The sequence below is a fragment of the Barbatula barbatula genome (genome assembly GCF_947034865.1).
Source record: "Barbatula barbatula genome assembly, chromosome: 7".
Classification (NCBI taxonomy): domain Eukaryota; kingdom Metazoa; phylum Chordata; class Actinopteri; order Cypriniformes; family Nemacheilidae; genus Barbatula; species Barbatula barbatula.
This window is the reverse complement of record NC_136770.1, coordinates 8,950,373-8,972,416: the sequence shown is the minus strand read 5'-3', so window position 1 is coordinate 8,972,416 and position 22,044 is coordinate 8,950,373. Positions and strand designations below refer to the sequence as shown.

The 22,044-nt window shown below is 42.5% G+C and overlaps 1 protein-coding gene across 1 annotated transcript in view; it reads right to left on the bottom strand.

Moving 5' to 3' along the window:
• Nucleotides 1-2,331: 2,331 nt before the first annotated feature.
• sned1 (sushi, nidogen and EGF-like domains 1) overlaps nt 2,332-22,044 on the bottom strand; it is a 76,436-nt gene continuing 56,723 nt past the window's right edge. The window contains exons 21-29 of the mRNA XM_079460644.1: nt 5,408-5,520; nt 5,053-5,331; nt 4,837-4,969; nt 4,663-4,745; nt 4,329-4,424; nt 3,383-3,499; nt 3,207-3,294; nt 3,010-3,089; nt 2,332-2,893 (exon numbers count right to left, since the gene is read on the bottom strand). Of these exons, the coding sequence (XP_079316770.1) occupies nt 2,880-2,893; nt 3,010-3,089; nt 3,207-3,294; nt 3,383-3,499; nt 4,329-4,424; nt 4,663-4,745; nt 4,837-4,969; nt 5,053-5,331; nt 5,408-5,520 (1,003 nt within the window). The 3' untranslated portion in view covers nt 2,332-2,879. The remainder of the gene's footprint in view (nt 2,894-3,009; nt 3,090-3,206; nt 3,295-3,382; nt 3,500-4,328; nt 4,425-4,662; nt 4,746-4,836; nt 4,970-5,052; nt 5,332-5,407; nt 5,521-22,044) is intronic.

Genomic DNA, 22,044 nt, shown 5'->3' with positions numbered 1-22,044 from the left:
ACTTGCTTTGCTAGAGATCTTATAATGAGTTGTGGTTAGATCTTCCACCAGCATCTTGGTTCAACATTAAATAATAGACTCACTTAGCACAAAATCAAGGTCTTGCCATAGCCATCCCAATTCCCTGACCTGAATCCTATAGAAAATGAGTGGGGTGAACGGAAGAAGAGGAAATACATTTTGGAGAAATTATAAATGGAGGAATGTCTAAGATCACTTGAAAATGTATTCTTCAACCTCATTAGACACTATAAGATAAGACTCTGTTCTTCTTGCAAATGGATGTAGAAAAAAATTATTAAATGAAGGGGGGGGGGGGGGGGGTGATAATTGAAGCTAGAGTGTATTAGAGAAAAACAGTTTTTCACCCCATTTTTTTGTTGCTCAACAGTCAAACATTTTTACATTACTACAGTACTCAATATGTACCAACTCCAGTCACCATCAATGTAACAAAACAAAAGCAAATGGAACTTAAACAGTCCTGCTCAGCATAAATTGTTTCCAGCTATCCCCATCCTGTAAAGTCTAGATGGTGTATAATAGTATCTATGTATTATTTTGTAATGAATGAATTTCCCGCTAGCTGCCCTTATGTTCTTACCCAAATTAGATAAAATGTTCAGCCAAATGTCTGCAGTTACATTAAGCATTTATTTGTAACACATAGAAGAGGTTTGGGTTTAAAATGGTAACCCAAGATAGGAATACAGTAAACAGGGTTATCACTTGCATTAGATTTGACAATAGTATATTTTTTCACCAATTCAGAATATGACATAAAATCCCATTCTCAAATAGACCACAAATTACAGTTAGCCCTTTAAGATGCCATTGTTTCCAAAACACCCCTGTTTTGCATATACAAATTTCAAGATTCTTCCACAATGAAGACCAAATCTTTTCATTTTAGGGGGATTGACAGTTTTAAGGGTTTTCTATCCTTTTCAGATTTGGAAATTGTGATCCATGCATTTATCTTGTCGGATTATTGGAATTCACTTTATTTGTGTTTATCTAAGAACCTTTTTTCATGGGTGCAGCTAGTGTAGAAATCTGCTGCTAGGCTGCTGACTGGAAATAGAAAATACTCCAGTATCTCTCCGGTGCTGGCTGCTCTGCACTGGCTCCCTATCGAGTACAGGGTCAAATACAAAGTTATTTTATTGGTGTTTAAAAGTGTTCATGGACTTCCGCCAGTGTACATCTTAAATCATTTATAGTATCATTGTGCTTTACATTTACATTTGCCACTTTAAGTCCATTAATGAGAGTTTATAAACATGTAATCCTGCCAGTATCGTCTTTAGCTTCCATTAGCTTTACAAATTTAAGTCTCTTATTTATTAGGATCATCACCCCATTTTGTTTGGTCGTAAATTAATCCGGCGTTCTTGCAACAAACATTTGGCCCTGTTATTTTGGTGCCCGCATTGTTCTTTAATGAAATACTCCGCATCAGCACTCGATTTAAACACCCTATTCTTTCCCTTGCCATGTAAAATGGAGTAAGGACTGGATATGTCTGCGTGTATTTTACATTGACTTTCTCCCTGGGTGACATACTCAGAAACTATCAAAACTATTCTTGGTGGTCGATCAGCATCGGGTCTAGGAGTGATAGCGCGAAGTACCCTTTCAATTATTCCGTCCTAATCAATTCCCAGGATTTTATACACGTACTCGCCTTCACCGACAAGCTTCGAGGTGAGAGTCTTGGAAAGTCCTCTGCTTCGTCCAGCCTGCCCTGGATTAAATTGAGTTTTTGAGATCGGTGACAGCCTCTTTGATTGATGACACATCTGTCGCCACCCCTTATAAGGTAGAGTTCATTTTACTTCCTTACGGATAGTAAGTTTTCTATCTTTGAAACTTGATCTTTTCCGCTGAGGTGATGGCAACGTCCGTCTCGTCGCCATGCAGCCCGTCGAAATCCCTTTAAAATACTTAGATGTGGATGTCGACATCTGCTAATTAAGGCACCTTTTATTCCCCAAAGATTTACCATCACCAGGGACAACAATTGTAACAAAATGTGGAGTGAATATGCTCGGATAAGTTTAAAATATTGGTGGGCCTACAGAGCTATACAACTACTGTATGCAGCCATCTTCTTCAGAGATCCCATGTGACTCCTTTTTTTTCTTCAATGAAACATTGGATTTTTGTGAAAAGTTCTTTTCACAGCATTCTTTGCCCATATTCACCAAGGGGGCTAATATTTTTGTCCCCACTGTATACACACACGTACTAAGCACTTTTTTAGGAACACAACTTATTCATGCAAATATGCAAATTTCCAATTCAGTTAGTTATGTGTGATCAACAACTAGATTCAGAAGAAAATTTATTACAGAATGTTAAATCGTGACATTACAGGCTGGTTTGAGTATTTCTTTAACTGTTTATTATCTCCTAGAAATGTACACTTGACTCATCATATACTGTACAGTATATATAAGGGAATGACAACAGAGACCAGTTTGCTTTAAGATGATAGAAAATCTCTGGGAACGTAGATAACCCCTCTGTAATCTTGTCTGGCAAAAAGAAATGCAAAATACACAAAACCTCTTCAAAGTGTCAGTTGGATTGGCTACAACAGCATAAATGATGCTTGAGTTTCAGTTCTTTCAGCCAAGAACAGAAAGCTGGGGCTGCAGTCAGCACACGGTACAGTCAAACTTTTATGTCAACAGCATGAATCCATGGACTCAATCAGCTGTGTGTCAACAGTGCAGGAGGTGGGAAATGGGTACAGTAGCTGACAAATATGCAGAAATTACAGTACCAGAATTTCAAATGAATGTTTCCAATATCTTATTGCATCCATGCCTTGAAGAATTTAGGCTGTTTTGAGAGTAGGGACCTACTCAGGATTAGTATAGTGTTCCTAAAAATGAGACAGAATGAGTATTAATAAATTCTTCCTGTTTGCAAAGTACAAAATTCTTGTATTCACACATCATCTACACAAAATCGATTAAAGTTAGTATATCTTCTACTTACTTGGAGTTTCCGATGGCAGCAAAGGCTCACAGATCTCTCTAAAACAAACATCCTGCTGAACTTTATATGTTCTTTTGTACCTGATAGGTGAAAACAAGCACTCGTTACATCTAACGGATTAGAATAAAATAATAAGGACAATAGACCCACAGTGAAGACTTCTGCATTGCTAACACTGTCAGACAGTAGACACTTACAAATAATGGCAGACACCATCTTCCCACACAGGCACGCTCTTTGTTTCAGAGTAAAGCCGAGTACATGGATGAGACAAACGCAGGCAATCTGTGTGTAACAGAACAAAAAAAATTATTGATGTAATTTTCATTGATGTGTGTTTGCATGCATGCTTAACAAATATGATCATACTTACATAGCTCACACCACCTGCCCTTAAAATAAGTGGCACAGTTGCAGCTAAATAACTCGTTCAGCTGAACACATGTCCCACCATTTTGGCAGGCTTGAGCTCTGCAGTCTTGGGATGACTCTGCATTAAAAAAATGTTTTTATACAAAGTCAAACACAAATACTTTTCAATCTGAATACTTAAAACATTGGCAATAGTTCTAAATTTTTTACTGCACTCCAAAATCTACAGATTTGCTTGATAGTTACAAATTGTAACGGTCACCAGCTGGAGTGCCCCTGAGAACCACCAGAGGGCACTCCACATGACTTTTCACTCACTCACAAACTACATTTCCCATAACTCACTACCCGGACTCATCAGCGCTGATTGCACACATACCTGCATATCATTCACATACACACATATATACCACTTCCACACACCCATTCTTTGCGAAGTAATGTTCTGTTTATACTGCATTTCCCTGGTTCCCTGGTTCCCTGGTTCCCTGGTTCCCTGGTTCCCTGGTTCCCTGGTTCCCTGGTTCCCTGGTTCCCTGGTTCCCTGGTTTTTGGATTTTTTGCCTTGTTCTCTGATTACGCTTTTGCCTCTGGTCCCTGCCTGTTTTGTTTGTTTCTTTGTTTGGACTGCCTGTCTGTGTATGACCCTTGCTTGTTATCTGGATTACGCCGTTGGATTGCCCGCTAATAAAGCTGCAATTGGATCTCACCTCCAAGTCTCGGAGCAGTTCATGACACAATTAAACACAAAATTGTTTGTGTGTTATATTAATTTGGTTACATTGTTTTTCAGCTAATACAGTGTATATTTTGAAATCCTAAGGAAAAATGTTACTCAGTTTTCTTCTCCGCTGGTATCAGATACAGAATACAAATACCAACTTAATTATATTTAATTGAATTAAAAAACTAAATAAACTAATAAACTTTACTGAAACATCACCTACCAGATTCATTTTTTGTTACTTCTGGAATTTCCAAAGCTAGATTGACCTTGTTGGTGGTTATCTCCAGCTTTTCCAATCTAATTGGAGGATCTGGCTCTGCTTAATAAAACATGGCAAGCAGTAAAAAATCAAGTTGGATAACATACATTTAAGAATTTAACAGACTTTTAAATCTTTGGCAACAAGAGCAAAAGTCATGTATCAAAATGGTTGTAAATAACAAATGAATATGAGTAAACCAGATGATTTGATTACAATTCAATATGATTTAAACTAAAATAATATTTTTCAAAAACAATGCATTCTACATTTTGTGATGACAATAAATACAGACTTGTACGGTGTCTGCTGGTTTTATGTGGAAGGCTGGTAAATTTGGCTGTTATCCTCCCCCTACCATCAATAAGCTCTGTGTATCTGAAGGGAAATAACACAAAGAACTGATTGTACAAATAGGGTTTTAATAACACATCAATGATTACGGTACTTTATCTGTTAAGTATTCTACCTTAATGGATCCTCGAAGGGTTCTGTTTTGTCGACTGTGCCTCCATCTTTAAATTGTGTCCAAAGCTGTCTGACTCGATAATTCTGTCCTCCCTGAAGTCTGTCACCTCTACTTTGGTCCTTTAAAATTGGTACTGTGCAATAGAAGATACACAGACAGGTCAACACAGCGACAACGTCTTAGAGTAGATAGTAATATTGATTAACGGTGAATCACATGTGGTGAAGGCTAGATGTTGAGGAACACTTTCAATGTTGTCCTTGTCTGTTTTGTGTACAGAGGTTAGGGCTAGATGGCAATGCTGTCCTGGAGCAAGGTCACGAAAGGTGTATGTCCCTAAGCTTCCATCTGGCAGATAGCGGCTACGAGTGGTGAGGCCTTGAGTAATATTTACAACAAAGCCATCTGGAAGACTTTGAGGATGACGGTCCCATGTGACCCGGGCAGTGGTAGCTGTGATACTGAAGATAGAAAGATTCTGAGGAGGGAGGGGTCCTAATGGAGGGGACAGGAAAGTGGTGTTATGACAGAGATGCATGTGTTTGTAACACAAAGCTGGAGCAATACTTACTAGTCCAAAAGTGGAATGGCCCAGCAGATTTGCTGGTTGATGGCAGGTCTTCAGGGCGCAAACCACTTTGTGTAACTACGTCTATTGTGTACATCTGACCTGGGAGCAGTGTGCTGTGGGTTACGAATAACAAATCAATAACATGTTTGTTTGTTTTGAGTTGTTTTAACCACTAAATGATTTCACGTGGTGGAACCAATGTAAGCTTTAAATGAACTATAACAAAATCTTCACATTTTTCCCAAATATATTGCATTATTGTCATTAGTTTTTCCTAAAAAACATAATTAAATAACAAAAGACAATGTAATACACCTGCTGTAATGCGTGCACATGCAGAAGAAGGCTCGATAGACAAAGATACTCCGATATCATATATTTCCATGGTAATACAAGAAGACAATATGGCAGGGAACACATGCAGCACAACATAAACACAACAATACCTGACAGTGAGTAAGTGAAGTGGGTAAGTATATAGATAGTTAAATAATGTGCACCAGGTGCGGGTGTAATCAAATATGGTTAACGGGTGCAGATGGTTGTGGGAATTGAAGTCCCACACCCGACAAGGCGCGACCTCCACTAACGGTGGTAAAGGCAGGCAGATGACCATGGCAGAGTTATAGAGGATGGAACCAGTGCAGAAACAGACATAACCAGGGTGGTGATGATGTTGGGAGGAGCTAGGATGGAGACAGGAGAGAGCCAGAGCAGGAGTCAGGTGGGACCCAGGCTGCAGCCAGGAAGGTGACCCACGGTGGAGCCAATAGAGGGAGGAGCCATGGTAAAGGAAGGGCCAGCGACTCCAGGGGGCTGACCGATGGAGGCGGAGGTGGAGCCCGAGGCGGAGAGCCGACAAGGGTGACAGCAAGCCGACAGCTCAAGCGACCTTGGCGAAGATCCAGGAGCCTGCTGCGGAGCAACTGAGGACCAAGGTGTTGCTAGGGGGTTGTGGGATGACAACACACAGAACCCGGGAACAGGGGAACTACCTCTGTATAGGTTGCAGGACCGTCAGGCTGTTCGGGGCAGACAGGCAGTTCAATGCAGATGGGAAGTTCATAAGATTGTGGTAATAGACAAGACAAATCATAATATAAATTAATACATTCCCACGAGTCCAGTGATTGCCCACCTTCAACGTTGGTGCAGTGGGCAGGGCTTTCTTCCATTCCATTCCACTGTTTAATCCACTGTCGTGTGCCATGCAGCCATCTCTCACTCCTGGTCAGACATGCTGTGAGGCTCAGGCACAATCCTCAGCACAGTCACCCCTGATGGCTCAATGATTGTGGCAGGTTCTGGCACTCAGTTCGCGGTGGGCTCAGGTGATTGCTCTGCAGAGCAGGGTTATGTGGGGCTGGGCTCTGAGTGGGGCTGGTGAGACCACATTTTGAGGATATTGACCTAATGGATTCCTGTATGTTTGTGCCTTTCTCACTATGATTAGATAAAGTGTTTAAACTTGCCGATGGTGCTGGTGAGTAATAACTTGCCACTCACTCACTCACTCACTCACTCACTCACTCACTCACTCACTCACTCACTCACTCACTCACTCACTCACTCACTCACTCACTCACTCACCAAACTTGGCAAAACTCCCCCGATGACCATCTCTGGACAACTGTGCACTGCTTGTGCTGTTCAGGCTATAAAGAGTTCAATAATGTACATCAGGAAGTAAATGTCTACAGTGAGTAAATCATACTCCATACTGCAGTATAAAAGCAATACAATTGCCAGTCAATGTGCAGTAGGTCCCCAAAAATCTGAATAAACCAGACAAGGACGTTTTAACATCAGCAGACTACATTGAAACATTATAGCCGCCTATAGAATGTAACTACATGTTATCCATAAATAGACATAGGCATCAAATCTTTGCAAACAAATCTTTGCATTCTTTCCTACACAACATTCTTTTATTTTTGTACAGTTAGTCTTTTGTAACCCTGTATAATGGTGTAAGTCCAAGACTTGTAACTGTTACCAGACAAAAGGAGCATATTACACAGATTTAAATCTCACTTCACTGGCTGCCGGTACAATACAGAATTTATCTGAAATTGTTGATTCTGGTTTTCAAAGCTCTGCCTCATTTAATAGATCTTTAAAGATCTTAGATCACTCAATCAGATGATCTTGGACATTCCTAGGACTAGATTAAAGTCAAGCAGAGATTGGGCCGTTGCAGCCCCTAAGATTTGGAACAACTTGTCTCTCCATCTCGGGCTTGCCCCATCCTTAGACTTTTTTAAGAAGCACGTGAAGCTGCATCTACTGGAACTGGTGTTTGGGTCTGTAGGCCAATTCTAGCTGGATTCTTAATTCAATGGTGTGTGAGAATGTGTCGTAAGTTGTTTATATAGATAGTTTATGTTGTTTATGTGCATTTTTTCAGTTTTCTGTAAAGCACATTGGTCAACTTTTTGTTGTGTTTAATTGTGCTATATAAATGAATCCAACTAAAATTAAAACAACTAAACATGGACAATGTATCATTTATTGACTCAATACTTGTTAGAGACATGCATTCTCAATTATGTTTTATTTAACTGTTTACACCATTTGTCAGTTATTAACATTTGAACGAACGCATGAATGGTAGTTAAGCATTTTGATGTGGAAATAGTTGAAGAAAGAAGTGTCGATGTCTCATTGTAAAAACTGCTTAAACACACAAATATATTTACATCAATTTTGATTTTATGTGAAGAAACGCATCTACCAGTAGTATACGATGTATATGATAGGAAATATTGTCTCTGGAAAACACAGGCAATGAAGAACACTTGGAAGCAGACAGGGGCAGACAAGATAATGATGGGACTCTCCCAGGAGTAAGAGGTGTTATCTTGCGCCAATGAGTAGTGGACTTTTTGGGGAAACTCTGAAACAAGCTTGGGGTGAGCTGGAGCACTCAAAAAAAAAATCTATCCAAGAACAAGAGTGATGGACCGGTGAAAAGAAGTAATATTTTCGTTGATTTGAGATGCGAATCTCCATGGGTCTATTATTTTAATGGTTTTATTGAATGTTGGTAGTGATTTTGCTGATTTATGTGGGGGCACTGTTCTGTTTGAGGATCTATCTAAGCTTGGGTCTAATACGGAATTAAATTCACCCCCCATTATCAATGGAGGTGTATCTAGATTAGGAAGAGTATTCAACATTTTTGCAATACATTTTTCATCGTCTATGTTGGGAGCATAAATATAAGATAACAATACAGGTGTATTAAAGAGTATACCAACTACTATTATGTAATGCACTTTGGTGTCTGAAATTACTTTTGTTGCATTCAATTGTGTATTTTTTCTCTATAAGGATAGCAGTGCCTTTAGTTTTTAAATTTAAGTTAGAGTGAAAAAATTGCCCCACCCATCTACCTCTCAGTTGACCCTAATATTTGTTTTTAATATGGGTTTCCTGTAGAAAAGTAATGTCAGCGCCCAGTCGGTCAAGATGAGCTAATCACCTCTCTTTATAGCCCAATTAAGCCCTTTACAATTCCAGGGGATAAACTTAACAGAGTGCTCTTTACCAGAATATACTTTCTCTGCAGTCTTGGTCCTGAATTCATGATAATGTTGCTAAGGGAGAATCTTGCCGGGGAAAAGGATAACATGAGAAAGAAAGCGGAAGAAAACTGCCAAAATACACTATTTAAACAACAACTAAAAACTCGAACCATAATGCCATCGAACATAGCATCTATTATTCAAAGCAGAACAGAACCAATTAAGGAAACCCCTTCACCCATCATATCATTCAAAAGGAGGTAACAATATCTGACTTGCCACTTAGACCTGTTTTTTTTACTTTTTATTCAATTCAATTCAATTTTACTTACATAGCTGTAACATGTTCAATAAAAGGGAAGGAAGAAGACGGGAACCGTCGAACATAAAATAGACTTTTAATTAATAAAATCAAACGTAAATAGACAGCCGGCAGCCCTCTCACAGGCGACTGCAGGCCACACACACAAACCATAACATAAAGTCCTCTCTCACAGACGGTCCGGTCACTCGTCCTCTTATGCTCCCAATCTCCTCCGTGATACGAGACCGGTGTGCGTACAGCTGACGCTCGTAATCACTCATGCACCGGCCTCGAATCCTGGCTCTCGTCCCGCCTACCTCACTACAATAGCACTTTTCACAATGTGAATTGTTCCAAAAGCAGCTTTACAGGAGAAAATAAGAAAAACTGAAAAGCACAAAAAATTTAAAACACAGTACATGGTGTTTATAGAACAAGTTAATTTATTCTAGTAAATTTAGCATATTTTGCATTAATTGAATGCTTGGCTGAAAAGATGTGTCTTTAATCTAGATTTAAATTGGGAGAGTGTGTCTTACCCTTGAAAAGTGTCGGGAAGGCTATTCCAGAGTTTAGGTGCTACGTATGAGAAAGCAGGGTTTTTAAAAGCAAGGATTTAGTATGCATTATTTTCATTTTTTTGTTTGACTTCAACATATTCCCATGTTAGAGTAGCACTTATTCTCACGATTCTTTCGATTGAGGTATACTTAATGAAAGAAAAATACGTTAAGTGCTTAATACCAAAAACGACACATTCGTGTCCATGTTTACATTGTGCTCATTAATTTAGGCTTGAGTTTTTTCCTCGAGAATTTTTTCTGCATCTCAGGGGTGTTCGAACGTATACCTGATTCCATCTATGGTAATTGCCAGTTTGGCTGGGTAGTATAGACTGAAGGTTATCCCAGCAGCTCAATCCCAACTCCTCACAGAGTTTTCCAACCTCTGGAATGATGTCGGGGAAGATATGCACAGGTGATCCTTTGTAGGAGAGTCGACCTTTGTTAGTAATTAAAACACACAATGATCGCTCTGGGTCATTTTCCCGGTTTTGCTTTGGGCGCAAGTGTTCTGTGTGCGCGATCTACCGTCATGGGTGAATCTCCCAGTGCATCAGCCCTGAATAGCTCCATTACAAAATCTTTCATGAAACGAGCCAGTTTTCCTGCATCTGCTGCTTCAGGGACATCCAAGATTCTCAAATTCTGACTTTAGCTCCAGCTTCTACTAGTTTCTTGTAGTCTTTGGCCATACACTCATTTGACTGTTCCAATGCTGTGACCCTGTCCATCATGTCACTCACTGTTTTTCCCATCTCCGTGAACTCGCTGGTTGAATCCCCTTATCCTTTGTAAAGCGTGGCCAGTTTGCTGAAGACTTTCTCACGTGCGTGTATGTCCATTATACTTTCGCTGCTTTCTGGCTTCGTTGTCGAGTTAAGAACGTAAGTGTCAGAACTGAAAACGCCCTTGTTACTGAGATTACAACTGTTATTGACACCAGGCTCAGCAAACCGCAGGTCCTGGAATGCACCTATCGATAGAAAGGTTAAACACCAGCTCCACAGAAAAATATCAAGGGCTACTTCTCTAGCCCCACCCACTGGTTAGTGCATGACATTACTGAAGGAACATGGCATGGAACCAGATAGAGCGAGCTAGCAATAATCATGCTGCTAAAGGTCACAAAATATTGTGAGTGCCTGGTTGTGAAAGAATACAGTCACTGCATCCTTCCTTCAGATTCCGACATTAGTAATGCTAAAGTTTATTTTTAAAGACCTTCTAGCTCACGCAGGTAAAACATTGAGAGTTTGTTTATGAACAAGGCTCAGATTGATGCTGGATTTGCAGAGAGACTAAAATTAAAAAGCAGTGCTGTGCCGTCAATATTGGATCTGATATGAGTAAAACATAGTTTTAGTATGCGTTACTATTGCTTTGTTAGAGATCGCTTGGTATGCCTTAATAATAGCCATATTTGCAAGGGATTAGTATTACCTGTGGGCCTCTAATCAGTTGTAATATTTGCAGAGGTTGTCTTGATATTAATCCCATACGAATCGGCCATACAACTATAGGCTATACAAACTATATGCAAAGCCAAGACATCAGGGAAATAAGTTTCTAAATTTGAGTAAAATCACAGGCTTCACATCCAGTGCGACTGCGCCACATACAGATGTGGGGAGGTCATTTCTAAGTCACACAAGGACACAAGGATAACACTAATCCCGTGTGAATATGGCTAATGTGTAACCTAACGTTACGTGTCCAACCAAATTCACAGATGGCTCCAACTAAGTTTACAACGCAAACTGCTATCCGATTGTGGTGATGTGATCGCATGATCTACCCATGTTTGAGGAAATGGTACGGTCCAGGGGTATAAAGGTAGATAGGACTGGCATGCCACACAGGTGTGTCCTATAGGGCTTCGGGAAGTACCGTTATTTCCGGTGGGTTGGGCTACGCGTCCAAGAGGTAAGATCTACCAGTGGCAGTTAAATTGTTATTGTCGAACAGGGTAAATGGAGATGCATTTAAATTTCAGTGTGGTTGAGGAGTACTGCGGGCATTTGTGAATGGCTGTGTATTTTCGTGAGCCATAAATCCGCGTCAAGTGTGTGGTACATTACGGGTCATTAGCTGCAGGTGTGTTACTCAATTTTCACGTATGAGGTTGTGGGAATGTATTTTCCCTCTAAATTCATTTGTTGTTATATTTCTGCAGTGACTTGGGGTGTTGGAGGTGTTGCAGCAGGCTGAGCCAACGCCAGTTCGCAGGCTGATGCCGGCGCTATTTGGGGCTGTGATTCTCCCTTATGGAGTAGCGCTATCGTACCTGCATGTATAATGACTGCCTGAACTGGAGTGTTTCCGAAATAGACAAGTGTCACCACTGTTCGCACTGATTCACCCAACTTACCGTTCTTTGCCATCTTACGGTGTAGCAGATACATGAAGTTGATTGTTCCGGACCGAAATGGACAGTTCGTAGAGACGTGTTTATTCACGTGATTTCCCTTTCGCTCTTTCTCTTGTTGGCGTGCCTGGGACAGTGTCTTTGTCCCGGGTTGGTGCAGAGGACTATTCCCATTTAGCTGGCATACATCTAGTGCATAATAGCCATTTGTGTCTGTCGACGTGCTTCGGTGACGCGTTTTGCGTGTCTAAAGGCACGACATCGAACTCTCTCTCTTGGAGGACTAGGAGAGGGGTGATTACCGGACTAGAGGATGATACGCGAGTAATTCGTATCAATGTTATTTGGGGTTAATTCGTTTTGTTTAAAGTAATTTTGTTTCAATTCATTTTGCTTCGTGATTTTGGTTTCATTTGTTTTGTTTAAATTGATTTTTTGTTTAATTCGTTTTGTTTAAAGTGATTTTGTTTCAATTCGTTTTGCTTCGTGATTTTGGTTTCATTTGTTTTGTTTAAATTGATTTTTTGTTTAATTCGTTTTTTTTTAAAGTGATTTTGTTTCAATTCGTTTTGCTGAGTGATTTTGGTTTAATTTGTTTTGTTTAAAGTGATTTTGTTTCAATTCGTTTTGCTGAGTGATTTTGGTTTAATTTGTTTTGTTTAAAGTGATTTTGTTTCAATTCGTTTTGCTGAGTGATTTTGGTTTAATTTGTTTTGTTTAAATTGATTTTGGTTTAATTCGTTTCGTTTGAATTGACTTTGTTTCAATTCGTTCTGTTTAAAGTGATTTGTTTTATTTGTTTTGTGTTGAGTTTATTAATTTTCTTTTCGTTCCAGAGTTGGGGAATTGGTCGTGGCCGAGATCCTCTGTGTGTGGTTCTGTGCTGTGGTTGATTGGTTTGCAGTGCTCACAACAGAGAAACATTTGGCGTGTGGTGACGTGAGTGAGCACAACGGTTGTTGGATCAATCGGACGACCTTCCCCAATTCTGGGTTGGATGATTTATGTGATGTGTGCGTGCTTGGTATTGTTATGACGGCTTGTGTCTTTTAATGCTTTAAATTAAACTTGATCTTGTAATTTAGATTGCGTGTGAAATAAATTGTTTGCCATCTTCCCTTTTCGTCTGCTACCTGTCAATAATGAACCTGTGAGCTTTTGGTATTCTCTTACTTTCGGGTCCCCGGACCTATCCGGGGTGGCGTAGTCGGCTCGTGCTTTGATTTATCCCCTTTCCCCCTTATGCCATCGCCACATTTGGCGTAGTCGGCAGGGTGCTTTGATTTATCCCCTTTCCCCCTTATGCCATCGCCACACAATCATAGCAGGGGACATTTACAAATGGAGCGTTTATCCAGCCGCCTCAAAACGAGGGTAGAAAATAGCCTAATACTTATTGATTTTGATGTTTTCAAATGTAAAAACCACGAGAATGTAATTTGCACACTTCAAACAATAGTATAAAATAAAAAAGGGCAGTTCAGCACATCTTTAATCCTGAGTTCTGTTCAATGTCAAAAAGTATGCCGCTCCCCCTTTTTGATTGATCTGTAAAGTTTTAATCAATGATTAGTCTATAGACCAATATTTATCAATGGAGCTCCATCTTCTGCTGCTCGCTCCATGCGGGGGGAAGCGGTAAGTCCCAGCGTTTATAATCTTAAAATAATTGTATATGTAGACTCTTCTTATTTTATACATCATAATACATAATTATTAAATTACTTCCCAGCAAACATGCCTGTGCGGCATTATTCAACAATATTCAATGTCTACATATTTCTTAATCATCCAAATATAAATGAATGTAACACTCTCAGCTGTAGTAGCTATAATGGCTATTAGCATCACTGTTATCTCGTTTGTAATGACTTATCAAACATCATCGTTTTAACAAAATTCTAACAAATATATAATGTTTAACATGTTTAAAGTCAAATAGATTACGTTACGGCATTGCCTCTAAAATGGATTATAGTGGATGCGATGGATTATAAATGAGCACAATGTGTCTGTCTCACTGTTTACTTGCAAACCAGGAAGCACTCACAGGAAGTAACTTAATAGGAAGTGATATAATCACATAACATAATAATAAATTAACTGAAAATTACTTTTTGTTTTCATTTCACCTGAGTGTATGTAAATACAAAAACAAAGCACATATGTGAAAGTCAAGTTTCTTAAATGGCAACACAGGGGGTCTGTAAGACGGCCATTCGGTGAGAATGAATGAAGGCAATGACGTGCTGTACAAGAGGTGATGAAAATCCCCAAAATTGTGCTTTAATGGTGGGTGGCAAATATATTTACATTGAAGGAGACAAAAAGATATTAAAATTTTACAAAAAGTGACCAAGACAATTAATACAGCACTGAACAATTAAACAACAGCCAACACAACTACTCTTGAGGCCTATATACAGTATATAGGCTTAAGCCTATATATCTACGCCTACAGGGCATACCAACAGACAAACACGCTGAAAAGGTTGCCACAGATTAAACATTCAAAAACATCAAGAGTTCTTGTTCTAACAAGTTATAATAATTGTAAAACTCATAGGATAAACAAAATGAAAAAAATTAAAGAAACATAATGGAAACACAGCAGTTTTAGAATGTCTTCCAGTCTCCCCCCCCCCCACTTGAATTCAGACTGAAATGCATCTTCAGCATATTGATATGAAATATTTGCAAGGGCTGTGTCCTTGTTGGAATCTCTAACTCTTGTGTAACAGGGCCCACTTTCCGCTTTATTTGGTAAGGACCCTGCCACTTAGCCAGCAGTCTATGCTCACTTGTAGGTAACAACAACAAGTCCTTCTCATTCATTTTCTACCGCTTATCCGGGGCCGGGTCGCGGGGGCAGCAGTCTAAGCAGAGATGCCCAGACATCCCTCACCCTAGACACCTCCTCCAGCTCTTCCGGGGGGACACCGAGGCGTTCCCAGGCCAGCCGGGAGACATAGTCCCACCAGCGTGTCCTAGGTCTTCCCCGGGGTCTCCTCCCGGTCGGACGGGCCCGGAGCACCTTCCGGGGAAGGCGTCCAGTAGGCATCCGTAACAGATGCCCAAGCCACCTCAGCTGACCCCTCTCGATGTGGAGGAGCAGCGGCTCTACTCCGAGCTCCTCCCTGGTGACCGAGCTTCTCACCCTATCTCTAAGGGATCGCCCAGCCACCCTGCGGAGGAAGCTCATTTCAGCCGCCTGTATCCGGGATCTTGTCCTTTCGGTCATGACCCAAAGCTCATGACCATAGGTGAGAGTAGGAACGTAGATTGACCGGTAAATTGAGAGCTTCGCCTTGCGGCTCAGCTCTTTCTTCACCACGACGGACCGGTACATCGACCGCATTACTGCAGAAGCTGCACCGATCCGTCTGTCAATCTCCCGTTCCATCCTTCCCTCACTCGTGAACAAGACACCGAGATACTTAAACTCCTCCACTTGAGGAAGGAACTCTCCACCAACCTGAAGTGGGCAAGCCACCCTTTTCCGACTGAGGACCATGGCCTCGGATTTGGAGGTACTGATTTTCATTCCAGCCGCTTCACACTCTGCTGAAAACCGTCCCAGTGCATGCTCAAGGTCCTGTTTTGAAGGGGCCAACACGACAACATCATCCGCAAATAACAGAGACGAGATCGTGTCGTCCCCAAACCTGACACCCTCCGGCCCCCGGCTGCGCCTAGAAATTCTGTCCATAAAAATTACGAACAGAACCGGTGACAAAGGGCAGCCCTGCCGGAGTCCGACATGCACTGGGAACAAGTCCGACTTACTGCCGGCAATGCGAACCAAGCTCCTGCTTCGGCCGTACAGGGACCTGACAGCCCTTAGTAAAGGACCACAGACCCCATACTCCCGAAGCACCCCCCACAGGATGCCACGAGGGACACAGTCGAATGCCTTCTCCAAATCCACAAAACACATGTGGATTGGTTGAGCAAACTCCCATGAACCCTCCAGTACCCTGTAGAGGGTGTAGAGCTGGTCCAGCGTTCCACGGCCTGGACGAAAACCACACTGTTCCTGCTGAATCCGAGGTTCTACTATCGGCCGTATTCTCCTCTCCAGTACCCTGGCATAGACTTTCCCGGGAAGGCTGAGAAGTGTGATCCCCTGTAGTTGGAACACACCCTCCGGTTCTTAAAAAGAGGGACCACCACCCCGGTCTGCCATCCCAGAGGCACTGTCCCCTACCGCCACGCGATGCTGCAGAGGCGTGTCAGCCAAGACAGCCCCACAACATCCAGAGACTTGAGGTACTCAGGGCGAATCTCATCCACCCCCGGTGCCTTGCCACTGAAGAGTTTCTTGACTACCTCAGTGACTTCGGCCTGGGTGATGGACGAGTCCATCTCTGAGCCCTCAGCCTCTGCTTCCTCAATGGAGGACGTGACGGTGGGATTGAGGAGATCCTCGAAGTACTCCTTCCACCGTCAGACGACATCCCCAGTTGAGGTCAACAGCCTCCCACCTCCACTGTAAACAGCGTTGGTAGGGCACTGTTTCCCTCTCCTGAGGCGCCGGACGGTTTGCCAGAATCTCTTCTGTCGATAGTCCTTCTCCATGGCCTCACCAAACTCCTCCCAGGCCCGAGTTTTTGCCTCCACAACCACCCGGGCAGCAGTCCGCTTGGCCTGCCGGTACCTGTCAGCTGCCTCAGGAGTCCCACAAGCCAACCAGGCCTGATAAGACTCCTTCTTCAGCTAGACGGTTTCCCTTACTTCCGGTGTCCACCACCGGGTTCGGGGATTCCCGCCTCGACAGGCACCGGAGACCTTACGGCCACAGCTCCGCTTCGACAAATGGAGGCGGAGAACATGGTCCACTCGGACTCAATGTCTCCAGCCTCCCTCGGGATCTGGTTGAAGCTCTGCCGGAGGTGGGAGTTAAAGATCTCTCTGACAGGAGACTCGGCCAGGCGTTCCCAGCAGACCCTTACAGTACGTTTGGGTCTGCCGAGTCTGTCCAGCTTCCTCTCCTGCCATCGGATCCAACTCACCACCAGGTGGTGATCAGTTGACAGCTCCGCCCCTCTCTTAACCCGAGTGTCCAAAACATATGGTCGCAGGTCAAATGAAACGACCACAAAGTCGATCATTGACCTGCGGCCTAGGGTGTCCTGGTGCCACGTGCACTGATGGACACCCTTATGCTTGAACATGGTGTTCGTTATAGACAAACTGTGACCAGCACAGAAGTCCAATAACTGAACACCACTCGGGTTCAGATCAGGGGGGCCGTTCCTCCCAATCACGCCCCTCCAGGTGTCACTGTCGTTGCCGATATGGGCGTTGAAGTCCCCCAGTAGGACGACGGAGTCCCCAGTCGGAGTACTTTCCAGCACCCCTCCCAGAGACTCCAAGAAGGTCGGGTACTCTGCACTGCCGTTCTGCCCGTTGGCACAAACAACAGTGAGAGACCTAACCCCGACCCGTAGGCGCAGGGAAACGACCCTCGCGTTCACCGGGGTAAACTCCAACACATGGCGGGAGAGCTGGGGGGCTATAAGCAGACCCACACCAGCCCGCCGCCTCTCCCCATGGGCATCTCCAGAGTGATGTAGTGTCCATCCTCTCTCAAAGAGTGTGGTTCCAGAGCCCAAGCCATTCGTAGAGGTGATCCCGACTATCTCTAGTCGGAACCTCTCAACCTCACGCACCATCTCAGGCTCCTTCCCCGCCAGCGAGGTGACGTTCCACGTCCCTAGAGCTAGCTTCCGTGTCCAGGGCTCGGGCTGTGGAGGCACTCTCCTCCGACTGCCGCCCGATCCACTACGCACCGACCCCCTATGGTCCCTCCCGCACGTGGTGAGCCCACGGGAAGGCGGCCTCACGTTGCTCCTTTGGGCTGAGCCCGGCCGGACCCTGTGGGGAAAGGCCCGGCCAACAGTCGCATACGAGCACCGACCCCGGGCCTGGCTCCAGGGTGGTGCCCCGGTTGCGCCACACCGGGCGCCGTCACGGTCCTTGAGTTCTTTTTCATCATATGAGGTTTTTGAACCACTCTTAGTCTGACTCGTTGCCTAGGACCTGTTAGCCTTGGGAGACCCTACCAGGGGCATACAGCCCCCGACAACATAGCTCCTAGGGTCACTCGGGTACTCAAACCCCTCCACCACGTTAAGGTGGCGGTTCACGGAAGGAACAAGACCTTCTCATCTGGTTCAAATGTACAAGATCTGGCTGATTGGTCATACCAATGCTTTTGGCGTGCTTGAGGCTGCTGCATATTTTCTCTTGTACATGCTGTTTTCATTTGCAGTTGCTCCCTCATCTTAAGAAAATAAGAGAGAATGTTTTTCTTGCTTGGTTTATCGGTGGCCTCCCAGCTGTCCCTCAGAACATCCAGAGGCCCTCTAACATGGTAGGCATGTTAAAAAAGCTCAAATGGTGAGAAGCCTGTAGACGCCTGTGATACCTCTCTTTATGCAAAGAGGAGGAATGGCAACTACTTATCCCAGTCCTTGTCAGAAACATACTTCCTTAGCATGGTTTTTAGGGTCTAGTTAAAACGTTCTACCAGGCTATCAGCCTGAGGATGGTAACGTGTGGTCCGCACTCTATTTTTGCCCAACAGGTGATATACCTTTTGTAGTATTCGACTCATAAATGGAGTGTACTACAGGAAGTGGAATAAGAGGTGCATATGCCGGGGTACGGCTAGTAGTGAGCTGACATTCTGGACATGTTTTACAGAACTCCTAAACCTCACTGTTCATCTTTGGCCTGTTTAATCTTTTGAGAATTTGCATTAATGTCTTCATAAAGGCCAAGTGACCTGCCCGGGGAATAGAATGGCCAAGCACCTCTTTTCTGTATGCCTTTGGTACTATTACTCTATCCGTACAAAAAACCATTTGTACCACACCAAAGCCTCACCAAGCAAAGACGCTACACACTCATTTTCCTCAGCCTGTTTAAAACATTCAGTTAAGGTACAGTCTTCTCGTTGAAGCTGGGCTAGATTGTTAGGGATGTTTATGTCAGTTACAGCAACCTCCGGCTCTTCTACCCCTTTCTCAACTTGCTCTGAAGCATTGCAGACTTGCATTACCTCCTTAACCCATTACCTACATTCTTGCAGCCTGTCCTGCTCTGGAGGACTTGACTCATCAAAGTTAGTCTCAGAGCTAAAGGGTAATTCCAAAAGTGAGTCTGGCTTTACCTCTAGGGGCTGTGAAACCTGTGCAAGTTCCTTTGCTTGTGCTCTTGTGACAACGTCACACCATTCAGTCTCTTGCATCAAATCAGCCAGAACAGGGAAATGCTAAATCCCAAAAATGGTGCTTTAATGGTGGGTGGCAAAATTATTTACAGGGAAGGAGACAAAAATAAATAAAAACTGTACAAAAAGAAACAAAACAATACACAGTACAAGTGATAAGAATGACTATAATACATAGTCCATGTCTACATAGTATACAGGTTAACCTGTGACAGGGTCAATAAGCATTTTTTCTGTTACAAAAAGAACATTCTATTGGCATATCATTCTTCACAATGGGAATTGTGAATGGGCTTGTTATTGCCGAAATTTAACTGAGAAAACACAATCAGACAGTGAGGAAATTCACTGAGAGAAAAAGCTGTGTTTTTTTTACATTTTGATGCTTGCTGAGGTTTATAACAATTCCAACTATAACTTAAAACTACGTATTCCCAGTGTGGTTAGTAGTTCTTATGTTGTTTAAGAGTGTTTATATGTGGCTATATAGATCGCTGTTTGTGATTAGCGCCATAGCGCCTAAGCGGTTGATGTTATACATTTGTGTTTGGTGTTTGATGTTTGTGTAGACATTTACCGTTTTATGTTGCTTGTTAAAATATGCATGCAATATATTCAGAATTTAGCTGGTAAAAAAAAAGTTAAGTATGCGTTTGTAAAATAGAAACTGCTCTAGAAATATGTGTTGTTGATTGTAGCATGTGAGTGATAATGCTTAATGAGAACCATAATATTTCATGCTATTAGCATTATAGGGATTACTATATTGGGAATTATTATCATATAATTTAATGCTTACTATCTAAAACCGAAGTTAAAATGTTTGTAAGATATTTTTTTAACAACAATATAGTATAGTAGTTGTATAATTTAATTTTTTGTGGTTCTGTTTACAGTTTGACCACACATAGAAACACACACACAGACACATTCTCATAAAGGTGCACAACATACTCAACTATAAATACATTTCAACAACAAAGACCAAATGTGTATATTGTGAGAGGAATAAAGGACAAAATCAAAAACCTTATTTTTGTCAATTTGTGGGTAACAATGGTGGACAACCGCCGATCACATTCATACTACACCAAGGGGTCGATTTGGGTAAGGGACAGTAGGAACGTGTCCCTACAAATATTCAGGGGATTGTGTCCGTAAATTGTCCCTACCAATAATTTCGACCAAACAATTAATCTATATTTATATAACGGTCTGTGTCTTGTACTTATTACTTATTTTATCCAACATTTATTAATCATTTAATTTAAATAACATCTGCGTTCTGGAGAAATCACGCAGTTTGTGGTACACAAATGGATAGGTTTCGTTCTCTGCAATGAGTCCTGCCTCCGTAGCTCAGCTCATTAATAGGATTGGCATTGCCTTTCTTGAGTCCCGCCACTCTAACCCACGGCGCTTTATGATTGTTTTTTCCTTCACTCGCTAATGTGTGATGTAGGCTGCAGCTGATTCGGTTCAGTTTGTAAGCGCCGCCAAAGCTCTGTCAACAATTTGCGATGAGCATGATTATGCAGGTTACCCGGTAAGAAAACATTCTTATAAAAAATATAGAGCGTTGGGCTTGTGATCAGAAGGTCGAATCTCAGTGTAAGCAGGTCATGACTGAAGTGCCCTTGAGCAAGGCACCTTAACCCTGATTGCTCTGCAGTAATGTGCCACTTTAAAAAACTACTTGTTAATCGCTTTGTATAAAAGCATCTGCCAAACGAATAAATGTAAATGTAAGCATGCACAGCTCTGCTTTCAATAACGTCATCCCTTCCAAGCTAATCATCAAACTTGGAAACCTAGGCATTAACAACTCCACCTGCAACTGGATTATGGCCTCAGCTTCATCACCCTCAACACTGGTGTACCACAGCCCCTGCGTACTGAGTCCCTTTCTCTACTCCCTTTTCACACTCGACTGAAGGCCTGTGAACGGATCTTCATCAAGTTTGCAGACGATACCACGGTGATTGGTCTCATCAGCAACAACGATGAGACTGCATACAGGGAGGAGGTCCGGCACCTGGCCACATGGTGCTCAGACAACAACCTGCTCCTTAACACCTCCAAGAAAAGGAGATCATTGTGGACTTCAGGAAGGCGAATTCTCAAGGACTCCTCTCACCCCGCTCATAGACTGTTAACTCTCCTGCTTTCCGGTAGGTGCTTCCGGTGCCTCCGGACAAGAACCAGCAGACTAAGAAACAGCTTTTTTCCCAGAGCTGTTTCATTATTGACCTCTGCCCCCCACTGATTCCACTACCTCTCTTACCTTTAACTTCAATGCTGCTATAACATTGTTTACATTGCACTACAGGGCTGCCATGCATGACTGAACTGTACACACCAGTACTTCATGTTATCTGCTCTACCGGACTGTTTACACACACACAGCATCATTTGCACTCTATACTGCTCACTTGCACACCAGGAAAATTATACTGAATGCTCATTTGCACTAATGGACCACTTTCATAACTGCACTAACTTATCTACTGCACTGTAACTCTATTAACTGCATCTACTCATCTATTGCACGGTAACTTCAATAACTGCATTAACTAATCTACTGCACTGTAACCTTATTAACTGCATTTACTCATCTTCTGGACTGCAACTTATTATCTGC